Here is a 16645-nt window from a genome sequence, read left to right as displayed (position 1 = left end):
TGTCCCTTAATGGCTCGTGTGAACAGCATGGTGTGAGGTGGCATCCAAGGGGCCACGTGAGAGCACCTTGAGCCCCGCAGTGCCCGTGTGTCACAGCATTACGGAATAGTCAGGACAAATCCAGGCACCGATGCGAAGCCACTTGGAGAGGAGCTTGTCCCTGTGCTGCCGTATTTATCTGAATTGGAATTCGGAATGTTTACCTCAGTGTACATAGCTCAACCTTTCCCTGGGAGGAAAGGGGAATTGCATGGAGCAATCACTGTCCCATTGCTTTGCCAAACTCCTCATCCTCTCCCAGCCGGGCTCCGCATCGGTACCGACTGTCCCTCTTGGACCTTTCTAGGATGTGAATGGTAAAAATGTGAATATTTGTTGTTTACTTCCTTAGCAGAACTCCTGATGCCGTGTTTGTATGGGAAATCAGCCTGAGCAGACCCATATGCAATCGGTTTTACTTTATTATAAACTGTATATGATGTACAAACTAATAAAAACTCAAACGACGACAGTGTCACTGTTGTTCTTGAACAGGCAGATGAAGGAGATATTCCAGCTGAGTATTCCAGTGCTGGAGTGACCTGGGTGCTGGGGGTGTGGGCTCAGCTGGCCCCTGAGCCAGTGCTGGCAAATACCTTACAGAGCTTTGGTGGAACAAACCCTTGAGGTTCTGTCAGGAGAGGCCTTGGCTGAGCCTTGGGCACTCAGCTGCTGCCACTGTGAAAGCTTGGAAGGGTTTCTCCATGGAGGGTCACAGGTGCTCTGGGTGGGTTTATAGCTCACTCTTTCATGTTATAATGAGAATTTAATCCTTTGCTTTGGAACAGCAGGAAGTATTTTGCTTTCATGGCAGAGTGTTTGGTACCAGACAAGCACCAAAGCTCTCCCTGCTTTTGGCCTCAACATTCAGAGGAGAAACGCTCCTTGCGCCGGCAGCATTGGACTCGGGGTGAGCTGTGCCCAGCGACAGCCCCAGCCCAGGCCACGCCTCAAACACAGTCAGTATTTACAGTGTTAGTGTGGGTTAATGTGACTCTGCTGCTCCCCAGACCCTGAGCCAGAGCAGGAGGTCGAGCTGGGACCTGACCTGGGGCTGTTAGTGGAGCTTTGTGTTAAACAATGCCCAGGAGCCACTGCCCTGCTGGGACAGGGCCTGGCAGAGCACAAACCCAAGTTTCAATAAAACAGATTTAATGACAGAAGTTCTGGGTCAGTAACTTCCAGCCGAGGTTTAGGTTCGAGCAGACGTGAGTTACGTGGTTACAGTGCCTCCGCTTCCTACACTACGGGGTTACTCCAGCCTAACTCTTAACATTCAAGTGCATTAGAGGAAGGGAGTAAAATCTTGCATGAAGTCCAGTTCTGTACTTCAGACATGATTTTAGTTTCTATCAAATAAGATGGAAAAGATGTTAGTTCATCTTTTCCACTCCCTGCCAAGGCAGGATTGTTCCCTACAGGACACGGGATGGTGCTTGGTCCAGCTCAGGTGGAGGGAAGTGGCTGGAGCTGCTTTGCAGGAATTGGCTCCCTGTCCTGATGTTTCACTTGATTCCCCCTAAGTCCATGGCTGGTGTCTTTAAGACATCACCTGGCACAGTGCCCTCCTCCTGGCTGTCCCCAGAGCATCTCTGCTGTGAGGGACGGGAGCTGGGATGAGCCCACTGGGCAGCTGCGGGACCGGCCTGCGATTAGGGCTGCCAGGACCTGCTGCCCTCAGCAAGGTCTGTCCTTAGGGACCAAACCCTTGGTAAGGACAGGACTCCTGACAGGAGTGACCCATGCCTGGGTCTTGCCAGGTCTGACCCTGTAATTGGCTGCCAGAACAGCCGATGTCAGTCCCTGGGTGTGGGAGGGGAGGGACATCCTGCAGTTCCCTTGGCTTCAGACCAGCGACTGGCAGGCTTTGGTCAGTGCCAACAGGTAAAGATCGAACGATTGTGGTTCAGAGGGGAGCGATAAAAGCCCAGAGCTGATCTTTCTCCAAGGAAGAAAACAAGCAGGACACCCCAGTTGGTTCCCTCCAAAACTCACATTAAAATCTGTGACCGTTTCAGTCAGGAGTTGCTTGTTTTCTTCCTTTTCTGAGGCCAATAACTCCCCAGAGGCTTCACACTGGGGTGGGCAGAAGGGTTGACTTTAGTAAAGGTAGAATTATTTCTCTTTACACTTTTAAGGTTACAGGAGTTACTTGCCTTTTAAAAACAAGCCGAGGAGCTGCCCTGCCCGTGCTCCTAGATGATGGTGCAGGAGCTAAAGGCAGAGCCCCGTTTGTTGGTGCTCTGCGTTGGCACGAGTTTTCCCTTCCCATAGTATCCCGAGAATATCGCCTTCACATCAATCTTTTTAGACAGCACAAGCATCCACATACCGTTATCAAAATACAGCAGTTTCCCTCCTCCGATTTCCCCCACTTGCTCCCCTTTGTTCCCTGCCTTTTCCAGCTTCACAAACTCCAGCAGGTCGAGCCCGGTCTGGACGGCTTCGACGCCGTTGGCGCAGCCGAGGGTGATGTGGGCCCGGCTGCCCCGCGGGAGGTTGTCCGTGGACAGGATCTTGTCGGCATCCCCGGGCCACAGCAGCAGCTGCTGCTCGCTCAGCTCGATGCGAGCCCCGACAGTCTTTGTGGTGATGAACAGCGCCGAGATGGAGAGGGTGAAGCCTTTGCCATAGGAAGCCTTCACGGCCTGGAGGAGAGGGACACGCACATGGATCAGCATTAGTGCCTGTGGGTGGGGATTCACAGCGCTGCCCTGCAGTCACTGCCCCCAGGCTTGGGGATGTGGCTGCTCATGGCAGCTCTCGCTGTGACATGGTCAAAATACCCAGAGCAAGGAGAAGGTCGGTGCCTGATGTCCCAGCTCTGTGGATTCGGAGCTGGTAACATCTCTGTCCTTCCAATATTTAACCTGGGCTTATGTGTTCTGAAATAATCGATCTGGGAATGTAAATACTTCAATTTATCATCATTCAACTCAAGCTGTCAGAGATGATGCTGGAAGTCATGTGTGATCGGGGAAACTGGGAGTATTTTGTTTGGAAATAGGAAACAATCACTGTCTCCACAATTCTGTGTTTTCTCTTGCACAGAACACGTGGTCGTAGTTCCTGTCCCTATATTTGGCCTCTTGACTCAGAGCAAAGCCCATCCCCAACCCTTCCCCAGGCTCATGGACACCCCTCTGGGGAGGGAGGGGACACAGGGGGTGTGGGGAGGAGGTGGGACCCCAACACTCACTTCCTGCTGTGCATATTCCTCAGCTCCGGCTGCTTTTCCAAACTCGGTGTACTTCGTGGTGCAGTGCAGGACCCCAGGCGGCCTCTTCACAAAGTAGCTGGTGAGATCTATTTTTATTTTGGGATCCTCGGTAGCAGAAGGAACTGCAGATACAAGTAAACAATGTCACTGTCCTGATCCTCCCGATCAGGAGCCCCAGTCCCACCTCGACTCCCTTCCCTACCCCAGCCTTCTCATCTCTCTGGCTGCTGGGGGAGCACTGGGTGGGAAGCCAAACCCCTCCCTCCTCCCAGGCTCTCCACAGATGGAGCCAGAGAACAGAAGCTTTTGTGCATCACCGTGGCTCATCTTAAACCTGATGACGTGAGAGTCCCCTAAGGGATGGGATTGTTCAGCCTTTCCAAAACAGGGGACACCCAGGACCCCATGTCCTGCTGCTGCCACCTGAGCCCAGTGCCCTGTGGGGCCAGAGCTAAACAAACTTGGGAAAAACTCTTCAATTTATTTTTACTTACAAAAGCAACTTTGTCAACTATGAACACCAGATTAGTAGCTTTACAAAGCTTTTCTTGTTGACAGCTTTAAAAATTGACTTTAGAAGCTGATCAGACTTGTTAACATCAACAGGTAAAAACGTGGTAAGACAACATAATACATACAGTATTTACTCTCCTTTTTGAAAGCTTTGAGACTCCCAAGCTCATCCAGGAATGCCTGGCCAGCCTTCCTCAGGATCTCCGAACTTCTTTTGCTCAAAAACCACCCAAAATACATGGGGAGGAATTCCTTCTCCAAGCTTGGTTTCATCTTCTTCAGCTCTTCCACGGATAGTTTCCATTGATTCTTGTCCTTTAGCTGGGGACAATCCAAGCGCCATGGGGTTTTGGGCTCGGCGAAGATGACTTTGTACCGGTACTTGTCAGCAATGTCAAAGATCTGGTCCAGCCGTTCCCGCTCGTGGTGAGTGTCATCCAAAACGATGACACTGATCTCCCGTTTGCAATAGTCAACTAGATCCTCATCCACCTTGGAGTACTCTTCGGGAATGGAGCTTCTTATTAACGGTGTAATTTTATAGTGATCGACAGAGATGACCTTGCAGGCATCTTTGTACCGATCATGGATGGCCTGGGCGAGGGTGGACTTCCCGCTGCCGGGCAGGCCCCGGAGGATGAAAAAGGTTTTGGATTCTTTGAGTGTGGAGATGGTGTCTTCATCGTCCAGGAATGGGAAGTGCAAACTCTCAGGCCTCTCTTTCGCTGATTGAGTAGACATTTTTCTAAATATTTTAGGCAGGAAAGTGTGACTCTTCTTGGAGAAACCTCTGTTCTGAAATGGAAAGAGAAAACACTTTGCAGGGCAGGAACCCCAGAGACAATGTGGCCCTGCTGGCACCTTTAGTGGGAAGGATGGGGCACAGGGAGCATCTCCCCCACACTCCCTCACTTGGGTGCCCTGCTCAGCTGACACCTCCTCCCACAGCTGCTCTGGCTGGTCCCACAGCAGGGACCTGCATCCCGCCCAAGGGCTGAAGGTTCAGCCCCGCTCTGGCCTCAGCAGCTGCAGCCCTGCCCTGCCAGGAAGGGGTTTCTCAAGCACCATGAGCTGCCACAAAGCCCCAGCCCAGGCAGGGCTCCTCCTGTGGCACATTTAGTCTGAACGCTTGAACAAAACCCTGTGGCTGCCGGATGCGAAGGCAGGGACCCGTGGAGGAGCCCAACGGGAACCGAAAGTCCCAGCAGGTTGAGAGCTGCCACGCTCTCATCCCTTCACCTGAATCACAAACCCCGTTCCCAGGGAAGAGGCTGTTTCCTAGAGCAGCCAGCAGGGGTGACGCTGTCTCTGTCTGAGCTGCGCTGAGGATCAGCAGCCGAGCGCCTCGCAGGAGGGAATTCGGGCTCCTCTTGGGAAGAGCAACTGAGATAGCTTACAGGAAAGCCAAACCCCTCCCAGCAGCTGCTAGGTAGAACTCGAAAGTGAAACCTTGAGTGCTGGAGGAAACGAAACACTCATGGTTGGCAGCAGTGAGCGGAAAATGCCGCTGGGAGCTGGCACAGGCTCTCCCTCCCCTCCTGCCAGCAGTTCTGGTAAGTGGAATCCCAGATTAATTCCCTGTAGGGCCTGGGAAAACATGGGACTGAAAGGAAACAAGAGATTTCTTCAGCTGTGCAAGTCCTCAATAGCATCAACGAGGCAGACACTGTTTTTGGGTCAATACATGAACTTTCTACCTCCCCAGCTGCCTGTAGGCCAGTCCAGCCTGGGATCCACTGGACCTGCTGAAGCCAAAGATCATGGGAGTGATGCTCAGGAGTGAATTTTGCCTTTGACGCAAAAATTGAGAGGTTTTACATAAAACATAAATGCTCTGCCTGGGCCAGAAAAATGTTTTTCCAGTTTGCGGAGTGATGCTGTTTTAAAAAAAACACTTTTCACGTGTTGAATTTCCCCGTCTCTTTATTCCAGAAGGTGCAGATGGGTTTGGTTCCAAATGCCCTGGGAGCAGGACCCCACAGTTCCCACGGGCACTGCCTGTCCTGGGGTCAGCTGCAGCCTCGCACCCAGGCGGGGACACACGGGCCCCCGAGAGCAGCAGGGACCTCCGGGCTCCCCAGCGACCCCCGTGCTGCCTTCCCCGCGGCCTCGGGGCTCAAAGTGCTCACACAGGAGGAAGCCGCTGAGTTACCTGGGGCGCTGCTCCTCCTCGCAGCGCAGGTGCCCCGCTTGCCAGGGGACAGCACGGCCGGAGCCGGGGCTGCGGTGGCCCCGGGCCGGGCTGTCCCCGCACCGGGCTGTCCCGCGGGCGGGGACCGGGGCCGCTGTTCTGCCGCGGCAGCTGCTGAGGGGACTGAGGCGCTTTTCAGCCCCGTGAACAAAGGAACAATTGCGGCCCCCCCGGGCCATTGTTCGCCGCCGGCTCGGGGACAACGGGCGCCTTCACGGCCCGGCCCGGGCGGACAAAGGCTCCGCAGAGCCCGGAGGAGCGGGGTCTCGCCGGACAATCTCCCATTGAGCCGGGCCCGGCCCCCCCGCCGCCTCCACAAAGCTCCCGCTTGTGTCCGGCTCCCCACGGAACAGGGGCTCGCGTGGAGGGAGCGATCGCCCCCGGACCCGAGTTGCCCGTGCCCCGCCAGCCCCCAGGGTGTCCCGGGACCCCCGGGACGGAGCCACGGGCCCCCGGGGCCGTTCTCGGGGCCCGGCCGCCTCCGCGCTCCCCCAGCCCCAGCCCCAGCCCCAGCCGCACGTGTCGGCGACGCCGCCGGCGCTTCCGCCCTCCTGGGAATCGGAACCGCTGCCCGGGCGGAGCGGCGGCCCCGATCCCAGTCCCGATCCCGGTCCCGATCCCGATCCCAGTCCCCATCCCAGTCCCCATCCCACCGGCCCCACTTACCATGGTGAGGGCAGCGGCTCCGGGGCGGCCGCCGGTGCGGAGCGGCGCGGCGGGGAAGCGGCTCTGGGGCGGCCGCGGCCGCGGCTCCTTTCATAGCCCCAGGGCCCGCCCGCCCCCGAGGGCCGGGCCGAACCCTCCCCGGGGCGGCGGGGGGGCCGCAGGGTTCAGGCCCCCGCCCCGCCCGGCAGCTCCCGGAGGAGCCGTCCCGGGGATGCTGCCGGGACCGTCCTGAGCCGCGGCGGGGCCGGGGCCGCGAGAGGGGGGTACAAGGCGGGGGGAGGCTGCGCTCTGAGTACGGCGGCGGCTCAGACCCGCTCTTCCCTGCTAGGGACACACCACTCCAGTGCTAGGTATGGCTCTTATTCAATATTTATTTAATCTTCCCCCCTCGGCTCTACTTTCCCCCACTGCTCTCCTTTATTTCCTTGTCCGTTTCCCCCTCTTTAATGTTTCCATCTGCTTCTATTTCGTTTCTGGCTTCCTCTTTTGGCTTTTAATCCTTTGGCTTTTCATCTTGGCTCTCCGTGAGTTGTTCCTCTTTTTCCTTCTCTTCCACATTCTCAATGGTAATTGTTACGTTTTCACTGCTGATGGAACGATCTGGGAAGGAAAAAGGAAATTTAAGCCACGTTCTAGCACTCAGCAGTTGCGCACGAGAAAGACCCCCGGACTCCCTTGCCCTCACCAGGAATCTCTCACTCCCCTCTACGTTCTGGGACGGCAGGTGCTGGGCTGCACGGCCTGAGGAGACCAGCCCCGGGGGCTGCGGGCACAGAGCCCTGCCAGGATCCCCCCACCGAACCCCAGGAGGGCCGGGGCAGGGCTGGAGTGTCGGGCTGCAGGGGACCCTCAGGGAACGCCGCCATCTCCCGTTCTAAGCTGGGCACGGCCGGATCTGGGAGCGCAGCTGGAGCAATGCTGGACTTCCACCAAGCTTTTAATTCAATACTTGCAAGGAAATGGGTGCTGTGGGAATTCTAAGGTGCTGAACAGGAAAGTGCTTTTTTTTTCCCATTTCTGGGCGCAGAGGTGTGAACGACAAGTACCTTGCTGTGAGGGAACCGTCATCGCTTCTTTGTGGCTTTTTTTCAGCTCCGCAATGAAGCTTTTGCTCACATTATCCAAGGCCTGAAAGGGATGTGGTTCTTATGAAAGCCCCAGAAATGCAGCTACATACCCAATATTTCCCTGTTTTCTTTTGCTCTCTGCTATCGTTATGAAGTCCTTTCCTACTGTAAAACTGCATTTCTACTGCATTTCTATGGCATTACTGGCTGGAGTATCCAGCTGGGATAACAGCTCCTCACAGATGTTGCCCAGGGCTCCTCCTCCCCGCAGCAGCCCCCTTACCGCAATGATGCCATTTTGAGCAGCTTCACTGGGCACAAGCTTCGCCTTCTCCAGAGCCCTTTCAAAATTCATGATTGCAGAACGGTGATCTTTCAATTTCACTGGAACAGACAAGGATATCCGCTGGTTTAGCCCAGGATCAGGAGAACAGCAAGAATTAATCAAGCCAGTCTTGAACTGAGCAGTTGCTTTGGCTGTTAAATCCCAGAGATGTTTTCAGACCAGCTTCTACACCCTGAGAGCAAAACCTGTGCCCACATCTTTACCTTGTGCCTGTGCCACCAGCACAGTGGCATGGAGCTGCCACTCCACATCTCCGTCTTCATCTGCTGACTGCAGGGACTTCTGGCCGTAATCTTGGGCTTCTTCAGCTTTATCCAGCTCAAGGTAGCACCGTCCAATTTCATGGAACAGCCAGGCCTTCTCCAGGCTGGACTGGGCCAGTGGAATCTTCTCCTCCCAGCTTCAAGAAGATTAAGACAGACATATCTTTACCAACCCTCACTGGGTACAGTTACGACTCAATCACTGCTTTGATAGCAAAGGGTTCAGGTGTGAAAATTTCCCCAGATCGAGCTGCAGTGAGAACACACGGCTGAAGAGCCGTGACCTGGGTCACTCCAACCCCCGATGTCCTTCCTGCTGGGCTGTACATACGTGTTGATGGCCTGCTGGAACCTGCCGATTCGGGCGTACACGTGGCCGATGTTGTCCAGGGCCCGGGACACGGCGTCCGTCAGAGCGCTGCGGTGGGGAGACAAAGGGATTGTGGCACTGACATTGTCCTGTTCCTCACCCACTCTGGGTTTCTTCAGCCTCATGGTCCCTTTGGTGCCCCCCATGCCCTCAGGGAAGCACTGGGAAGTAAAGGGCCCAGGTCAGGCTGAAAGTCATGAAATCAAGGTTGATTTTTGATTTTATCTACAGGTCTGGCAGCTGACTCCATGAGACACATGGGAAATGGTTTAGCTTTGCCTTTGATTATTATTAATTTTTGTGCAAACCTGGCAGTCCTTGGGAAAATCTTTCCACTTTTCTTTGCCTCCGTTTCCCTCTGTGTCCCTGACACTCATGGATGATTTCTGTCTTTCAAAGCAACAGACCCAAAAAGGCATCTGTAGTGTGTCTGCAGGCTCCTGACACCAGCCCTGATCCTGTGCTTGGACTGAGCTTTGCTCCATGCTACAGGCAGCTCCTTCTGTAATAATGAAGCCTGTGGGCTTTAATTTTTTTCTTAATTATCCTCGTTCTCAGCTTCAGAAGCGGCTCTGCCTACCCTTACCTTAGAGATGAAAAAGCCTATGCGAGGAGCAGATAAATGTGATGGGAGTCATGGAATCACAGTCCGGTTGGGGTGAGATCCAGTTCAAACCCCCTTCACGGGGTCATTAACGCGAGTCATTAACGAGTCATTAGCGGCGTCTCCAGGTGCAGCCGCCAGAGGGCGCGGCCCGCCCGTCACCGCCGGTCCTTAAAGGCAACTTCGCGTGTAGAGAGATCCCAAACCCAGGAATCTCCTGCCAATTCCTGCCTTTACCTGGCGCACTCGGGGAGTGCGATCACCAGGAGAGAGGCAACCTTCTCCTAAACCAACATTCATTTCCAAAAGGATTTTTGAAATTGAGAAACAACCACCCAGTGACATTGTGACAGCCCAGTGCACTACTGACAAAAATAAATCCCAAATCACTTCACTTCAAGGCACTGTTCCATGTTTTCTGCTATGCTTTGCAAACTCTTGCTAAATCTAAGACAACATTTTGCTCCTCTGTGGTTCAGCTGGAAGAGCCGTGGGATGTGTCCAGTGCAGACAGGCAAGTGCACCTGGAAGAGACCTTTATTTCAAGCCATGCTTAATGGTCTGTATGAAAAGGGGTTTAAGACAAAATGTAGCAGAAAACTGGTGAGCCTGATCTTCCTGAGAAGGAAGTGCCTGCTCAAGGCTCAAGTGCTGAGACTGGGACTTGTGCTCTTTTGCTTTGCTTCAGCAGATGTTTCAATGTGCCCTGTGCCGTGGGTCCTTAAAAATCTGCTTCAGGCTCCTTATTTTTGAAATAATGAAGATAAAAAGTCACCACAGACCCTAATACTTGGGCAGAGCTGGATGTGTAGTCCTGTTAAACTCACAGGTGATAATTACATAACCTAATGCTAAAACACCCCCACAGAGGTACTTTCCCCTTTCCCCACCCACATGAACTACCCAGAACTTACTTCTTCCTGGCAAAATCCAGATCCATCTTATGGCTGTGCAAAGCTGCCTCCATCTGTCCCATTGCCAAGTGTGCATTCCCAATACAGCTGTGGAGGTTCCCAATCAGTTCATTCTTGTTGGGAACTTCCTCCTCTGTCCACCCTTGTATCTTTCTCAGCATACGCTCAGCTTTCCTGCAGCTTTCCTCAGCGGAGCCTCTGGCCAGACCTGGGGACAGGGAGCAGAGTTTGACACTGGAGTGTGACACAGAGACATTGAGAAGTTGTGAATTCCCCATCCCTTGAAGTGTTCCAGGCCAGTTTGGACAGGGCTTGGAGCAACCTGGGACAGTGAAAAGTGTCCCTGCCCATGGCGGGGGGGTGGAATGGGGTGAACTTCGAGGTCCCTTCCAACCCAAACCATCTTGGAATTCTGTGATACCCAGGAAGTGAGACCTGGTGAAGTGGGTTACCCTCAGACAAAGCTTGGGAATAGTTAGAGCTCCCAAAGCAGTGGGAGGCACTCAGCTTCCAGCCAGGAACCTACACAACTCAATGTCCTCCATATCCTTTGCGATGGATCTGCCAATGTCAGATGATTTCCGTTTCTTGTCCTGCATCCTCCCCTGCCGCAGCAGCTTGCGCTCGTACACCCGGGCGTACATCGGCTTCTGCTGCTGCCAGAAGTCCCGGCGGTGGTTCAGGTAGGAGATGCCATCCAAAACCAGGTCCATGACTTTGATCCCCTGCCTTGTGCTGCTCTGCATCAAGTCTGGAAATAAGATAAGGTAGAACCCAGGTGAGAATCAACAGACCTGAGCTGCAGCTCAGTGGGGAATTGATTGGGAACGTTTTCCTGCTCTGACACAGACAGTGCTGGAAATGAAAGTGTCCCGTGCTCCTCAGAGCTGAGGTGATGGGGGAGTTAACAAAAAACTCTGTTACCCATCCTGTGTGGTTCAGTGAGCTGAGCTGGTGTTCCAGCCCTCTATCTGCTCCCTTCCCTGCTGATCAGAGCCAAGAAGGGGCCCAGAAAGCAGAGCCAGCTGTGCTCTTCTCTGGGACAGAACATCTGTATGGCACATCTGTATTGACAGGGCACTTTGAACAGTGCTGTGGATCAGGCTGGCAGATGGAAACTGAGAGGGCTTTTACCTGCCTGGAAACCAGACCGCCCACATGTATAATTAATGCTGGCAATACCACAAAACCTATGAGCAGACCAAATCTTAAGCACTTCTCTATTTCTGAGTGAAAAGTTCCCTAGAAATATGACTAAAGGAGAATCATCTGTGTGCCTTTTTCTAAAATAAGATACTTCTCCAATTCCTGCATCTTGACCTTAACAGCATTTATAACAAACCCACAGAAGAGTCACAGCCCCATGAGCTGACACCTGCCTGTGTCCCCACCACTGAGAGCACCATGTGCTATGTGAGCTCTGGTACAACTAAGGAAGAGTCACAGGGATATAAAAGAAGAAGAGAAATAAAGAATCATTTTTAAAAGGATGAAAGAAAAATAGAATCTGCTGAGAAGGAGAAACACCTTCATCCTTGAGCAACTTCTCCAGGTACGCCTTGTCAGCATAAAGCTCTCCCAGAAGCTGTCGCTCTGTTTTCGGACTCTGCTTCTTCGCCCGTTTTTGATCCTTAGTTGGTTTGTTCTGCTGTTGCTGGTTGTCTTTTTTTCTCTGCAGCTAGAAAAAAGCAAAAGGAGTTGGGGGACATCAGTGGGGAACACTGGGATGAGCAGCATTCTGTTTACACTCCATATAAGACAGCTTCTTTTTTAAATTAAAGCAAAAAGTCAGTGTCTCACCAGCTGCTTTGGCTATGAAATTCTGCAGCCAGTTGTGCTCCCTGGGGACCACAAGGGTGTTATAGAAAGGGCAAGAACTAGTTCTGGCCTCTCAGAGGAACAAGACACTATTGCAATGGAGCACCCAAAAGTGTAGCAATAGAGAAAAGTGTCCATTATCAAAACTGTGACCCTTAAACATCAGGTAAACCCAAAGTCAATACTGGAGCTCACTGTACCCTCCTCGACCTCTGGGCTGTTACTCATTAGCCTCAGATGGGTGACTGGCAACACCCCCAGATATGGGCTGGAGAAGAAATTCCAAACTGGGTTTTGTTACTCCATGGTGACTCTTCCTGCCCTTCTGCCTTCCCCTTTAAATTCTGGGTGGCTTGAGCCAGACCTGCATTAGAAGCAGGTGAGAAACACTCTCATGATGGGCCAGTGTGTTTTAATCCTCAAGAGGCCCTTCAGCAGGCCCACTGCTCCCACAGCCATGTCCCTGTGGGGACTGTCACCCCTCAGGTGCCCATTTCAGGCAGTTTTAGCATTACAACAACTCTAGAAGCTTCTTCAGAAAGAGCCCCATGCTGTACCTCTGCCTGCCTGCTCACGAAGCACAGCTCCTCCGTGTTCTCCAGCTTCACTGCGGATGGATCTGCAGACACAGAGGAGTCTGTGTTAGTGGCCTACAGCAGCCATGCAGGGTGTTGTGAGTAAAATGCCCATCAAGGTGCCAAGCCCAAAGTGTTTGGTTTCAACCAAAGCTTTTCTAACTCTTTCCCATGGAATACGGGTGTTGGTGTGTTCGGGAAGCAGGGAATGCAGCTCATCCACTAGCTCCTCTTGGGATTTTAATTCACACAGCACAGGGGCTCCTGTTGCAATATTCCTACAGACAGGGTACATCCTGCATGGAAACTGAAGAAGGAGAAGGGTGCAGGTTCTTCTGGGGGATCACAGCTGAAGCATAAAATTGAAAGAAAGGCATTTTAAAGGTTTGCGCACTGATTAGGGCAAAATACCCGTTGTGTTTTCACTGACGCCCAGTTCTACCATCTGTCTGCACCCTGGGAGGGAGAGTGAGGAACAGCTCTTTGTTTGTTCTGGGGGAAGGACAGAGCTTCCAAGGCTGCTGCAGAATTCCCTTAGGCACAACCATAGCCCAGGCCAGCAGCACGAACACAGGCGGATTACGGGAGCAGGTGTTCCTGATCCTTCCAGGTAAAGCAGAGTCAGGGAAGCAGTTTGGGGATGGACCCTGTTAATGTGTGTGCATTTCCCAACTATTCAAACATCTAAATCCGTGCTGACGTGTTTCCATGCTTCCCTGCATCTCAGAGCTATTGACTGATTTAAAGTAAGTTTTCTACTTTTTTAATCCATTCCTGTGCCTGCAGCCCAAGGGCTCAAAGGTGGTTAAGAGTTCTTGGCTTGGGATACTGAGCTGGGAAGATTTCAGGTGGGAGCTGTGATGATATTTGAGCATTGTCCTAAGCTCAGGAAGCAGAAGGAATGGAGGAAAGCAAGCCAGATCTGGAAATCTTCCCTGTTTTCTAAATAACTATCCCATATGAAAGTGCTGCAGGCTCTGGTACCACTGGCACATGTTAATCCCTGGCACTGGGGGAGGGCTGAAATTTTGAAATTTTGGGAGAGGGAGGCCCTGGCCTATCTGGGGATCTGTGTAGGGTGTGAGTGGGGCATGTCAGGAGCTGGGCAGGGACAGGCTCCGGGATCCACCCGAGCGGTTCCAACCCGCCAGACAGGTTTGGCAGCCCCAGATGAGCCCTGCATGGGTGCTCCACTCACGTGTCAGAGGTGGCAGCCCCAGGTGAGGTGTGTCTGGTCCACACAGTGGGGCACGTCCTGTCCATGCCCGCTAGCAGAGCTGAGAGAAAAACTAAGGGAAAAGGGACAAGTTTTCAGTTTGTTTTGAACCCCACGAGGTCCTTGGCCTTTCCTGCCTCTACAGGACCTGCTCAATGATCTGAGCCACGAATGATGAAAGCAGAGCTCGTTACAAGAGTCAACAGTTTCACTGCTCTTGTGCAATGAAAACTGGAGGAGAGTCAGGATTTGAGGAGGCCAGTCTGAGGTAGCATGGCATATTTCCTTCCAAACTTTGAATACAGGGATAAAGGTCTCAAAATGGATTCTGTAATTAGTGCTGGAGGTAGATCATAGGATCATAGAATCCCTGAATGGTTTAGATTGGAAGGGACCTTAGAGCTCATCCAGTTCCATCCCCTGGAATTCCACCTCCCATGGTCAAAGACACCTTCCATTAGACCAGGTTGCTCCAAGCCACGTCCAACCTGGCCTTGGAAACTTCCAGAGATGGGGCAGCCACAGCTGCTCTGGGCAACCTGTGCCAGGGCCTCCCCACCCTCACAGGGAAGAATTTCTTCCCAATATCCCATCTAACCCTGCCCTTGGGCAGTGGGAAGCCATTCCTCCTTGTCCTGGCACTCCAGGCCCTTGTAAATAGTATTTCCAACTTTCTTGTCAGCTCCCCTCATGTACTGGGAGGCCACAGTCAGGTCGCTGATGAGATGAGCTGCTCTGGTCTGTATTCCCTGGAATGTTTCCATGATGATTTTGGAAAATGGAGTGTCAGGACTTACCTACAGAACTAAAGGGATCAGACACTGTGTATGTACAGGGCAGAAGTAAAGAACAAAAGACAAAAAGAGCAAGATTGGCTCTTTGTGGTGCTTCCTGCTGCTTCTGGATTTATCTGCCACAAATAACATGGCCCCAGAAGCAGAGAGACTCTGGTGTGGGGCTCTTGGGTCACTTGCAGAGCTGATTTGCCATCAGCTGGGCCCTGAACAGCGTCATCCAGGCTCATGGGGGCCAGAAAGTGACACTTCTTACTCCCAAGGCAGTTGATAATCGCCTCCTCGGCCTTGTTGATGCCCAGCTGGAATTTGTGTATATCTGGGCGGAGCCTCCGGCCTCGGTGGTAAAACACCAGCGCGAACTCAAAGTCACCCATGGTGTACAGTGTCTCTGCTTTTTGGTAAAGCCCCTAAAATGACATTTGGGAAACGAAATTATTAAAAGGAGGGAAAACTTTCGTGGATCTCAAGTAACTCCTGCCAGGCAGAAGTGAGAGCCCAGGGCTGTAACAACTTGCATACATTAAACCCCAAACCTGGAGGTGCCTGAGCACCTCGACAGCTCCGAGAGCAATAGAAATCTCAGGAGTGTTTGGAGTGAGCTCTTTCCTCACAGCTCTGCCTCAGACCCTCCAGGGTCTCCCAGATCCAGGCCAGCCCTTGGCCACCCCCCTCCTACCACTTCAGCTGGTTACCTCGGGGAATGTTTTGTCAATTTTGAGCGAGGCTTCAGCATCTTTCAAGGAGTTTTCTGTGTCTCCAAGCTTCAGGAAACACTTGGAGCGGGTGATAAGGCAGTGCTTGTCTCCTGCCCTCAGTTTCAGCGCCTGGAACCACAGACATGGACATGTCACCAGCACTGGACATGTCACCAGTGCTGGCTCAACACCACAAATACACAATTGCAGGTATTTGATGCCACCTGCACAGTTCCCACATGGATCTTGACGACGGATGAGGACAAAACCACAAGGTTTTTAGTGATAAGAGTGTTCTCTTGTTGTTCACAGGTTCTCTACGCTGCAGGCGCTGCCCTGTCCCTGAACTGCCCTGTCTGGGTCACCCCCTCGTGCCGAGACCTTCTGGGGACACGTCCCTCCGTGCCTTCCCCTCTTTCCATGGGTCCCCCCCCGCCTCTTCCCCCGCCTGAACCGAGCGGCGGCCCCACCCCGAGGCCCCTCCCGGCCGCGTGCAGCTCGGTGCCCTCGGGCCGCGGCGCCCTCACGTCATTGAAGCAGCCCAGAGCCTTGTCGTGCTGGCCGCGCCGGCTCAGGGCCGTTCCCTCGGTCATGAGACTCCCGAAAGTGACCACGGGCAAGGTCTCATCCTCCGCCATGGCTGCGCTGCGGCGCCGTTGCCGAGCAACGGTAACCGGGCAACCGCCGCTTCCGGTGCTCTGTCCCGCCCCGGAAGTGACGGACGCGCCCGGACGGTGCCCACGTGGGCTCCCGGTGTCCCGGTCCTGGCTCCGGCCCGGTCCCGGCTCCGGCGCGGCGCTCGCTACCGGCGGGTCCTCGCCGAGCTTCTGAGCTGACCCGACTCCGTGCCCGTGGGGTTCTGTTCTTGCACCCGCGTTCCCGGGGCCCTGCCAGGAGCGCAGCCGCTCAGTACAGCCGCGGTGCCTCGGCGGTGGCCGAACGCCGGGCAGAGCCGGTTCCTCTGCCCCGCCGGGTAACTCGCGTGTGTTCCGCAGGCGCAACACGAGGGCAGCCACCGTCTCCCTACAGTCGATAATGGTTTGGTGCTCGCGGCTGGCCCCGGTAGCGGTTTCAGCGCTGAGGGGGCTAGTCCTGGCTAAATAAATGCTGCTGGGTCACTCCTATCAGCTCTTCAGTCCTGACTTTATTTTGGCGCTGGGTCAGGCCCTGCGCCAAGATTTGTGCTTGAAACACTTTGTTCCTGCCAAGTGACTCAGAGTAAGGGCGGGGGGGCATCTGTCCCGCTCGGAACCGATGACATTTAAAGTCACGACGAGGCAGATCAGCACTGCCAGGCTCCCGATCGCGCTCGGGGCTGCCCTGGCCCTGGCCCAGCCCCTCTGGACGGCAG

At 53.8% G+C, this 16645-nt stretch overlaps 2 protein-coding genes and 1 long non-coding RNA gene across 4 annotated transcripts; 1 reads left to right on the top strand and 2 right to left on the bottom strand.

Annotated features, from left to right (window-relative positions):
- Nucleotides 1–443: 443 nt before the first annotated feature.
- CNP (2',3'-cyclic nucleotide 3' phosphodiesterase) lies at nucleotides 444–6735 on the bottom strand. Its single transcript, XM_032091557.1, has 4 exons — nucleotides 6630–6735; nucleotides 3898–4567; nucleotides 3239–3381; nucleotides 444–2687 (listed from the first exon to the last, which is right to left on the bottom strand). The coding sequence occupies exons 1-4, from the start codon at nucleotides 6630–6632 to the stop codon at nucleotides 2235–2237; spliced, it is 1269 nt and encodes a 422-aa protein (XP_031947448.1). The 5' UTR covers nucleotides 6633–6735; the 3' UTR covers nucleotides 444–2234.
- A 247-nt stretch (nucleotides 6736–6982) lies between these two features.
- On the bottom strand, nucleotides 6983–15952 carry TTC25 (tetratricopeptide repeat domain 25). 2 transcript variants are annotated; one of them, XM_032091555.1, is made up of 12 exons: nucleotides 15822–15952; nucleotides 15292–15423; nucleotides 14853–15006; nucleotides 12569–12630; nucleotides 11721–11871; nucleotides 10720–10944; nucleotides 10194–10401; nucleotides 8637–8723; nucleotides 8246–8442; nucleotides 7980–8080; nucleotides 7676–7757; nucleotides 6983–7229 (listed from the first exon to the last, which is right to left on the bottom strand). In XM_032091555.1, the coding sequence occupies exons 1-12, from the start codon at nucleotides 15930–15932 to the stop codon at nucleotides 7123–7125; spliced, it is 1617 nt and encodes a 538-aa protein (XP_031947446.1). In that variant the 5' UTR covers nucleotides 15933–15952; the 3' UTR covers nucleotides 6983–7122. The 2 variants fall into 2 exon arrangements, with proteins under 2 accessions (XP_031947446.1, XP_031947447.1); XM_032091556.1 differs by lacking the exon at nucleotides 7676–7757.
- Nucleotides 10938–16418, top strand: LOC116435314. Its single transcript, XR_004236764.1, has 2 exons — nucleotides 10938–11745; nucleotides 15607–16418. It is a non-coding gene; the product is annotated as an uncharacterized LOC116435314 (long non-coding RNA).
- Nucleotides 16419–16645: the final 227 nt, after the last annotated feature.

The sequence above is a fragment of the Corvus moneduloides genome, chromosome 26 (assembly GCF_009650955.1).
Source record: "Corvus moneduloides isolate bCorMon1 chromosome 26, bCorMon1.pri, whole genome shotgun sequence".
Classification (NCBI taxonomy): Eukaryota; Metazoa; Chordata; class Aves; order Passeriformes; family Corvidae; genus Corvus; species Corvus moneduloides.
Note: the sequence above shows the minus strand (reverse complement) of the source record. Positions and strands in the feature narration are given on the sequence as shown.

Excerpts from the sequence above, each read along its gene's own strand:
- CNP (XM_032091557.1), bottom strand. Across the intron at positions 3,382-3,897 it reads CAAAAAGGAGAGTAAATACT|TTCCTTCTGCTACCGAGGAT; the intron begins GTATGTATTATG and ends TTGTATCTGCAG. Across the intron at positions 2,688-3,238 it reads AGGAATATGCACAGCAGGAA|GCCGTGAAGGCTTCCTATGG; the intron begins GTGAGTGTTGGG and ends CCTCTCCTCCAG.
- TTC25 (XM_032091555.1), bottom strand. The coding sequence starts at position 15,932 with ATGGCGGAGGATGAGACCTTGCCCGTGGTCACTTTCGGGAGTCTCATG. Across the intron at positions 15,424-15,821 it reads CTCTGGGCTGCTTCAATGAC|GCGCTGAAACTGAGGGCAGG; the intron begins GTGAGGGCGCCG and ends CTGTGGTTCCAG. Across the intron at positions 15,007-15,291 it reads TTGACAAAACATTCCCCGAG|GGGCTTTACCAAAAAGCAGA; the intron begins GTAACCAGCTGA and ends ATGTCATTTTAG.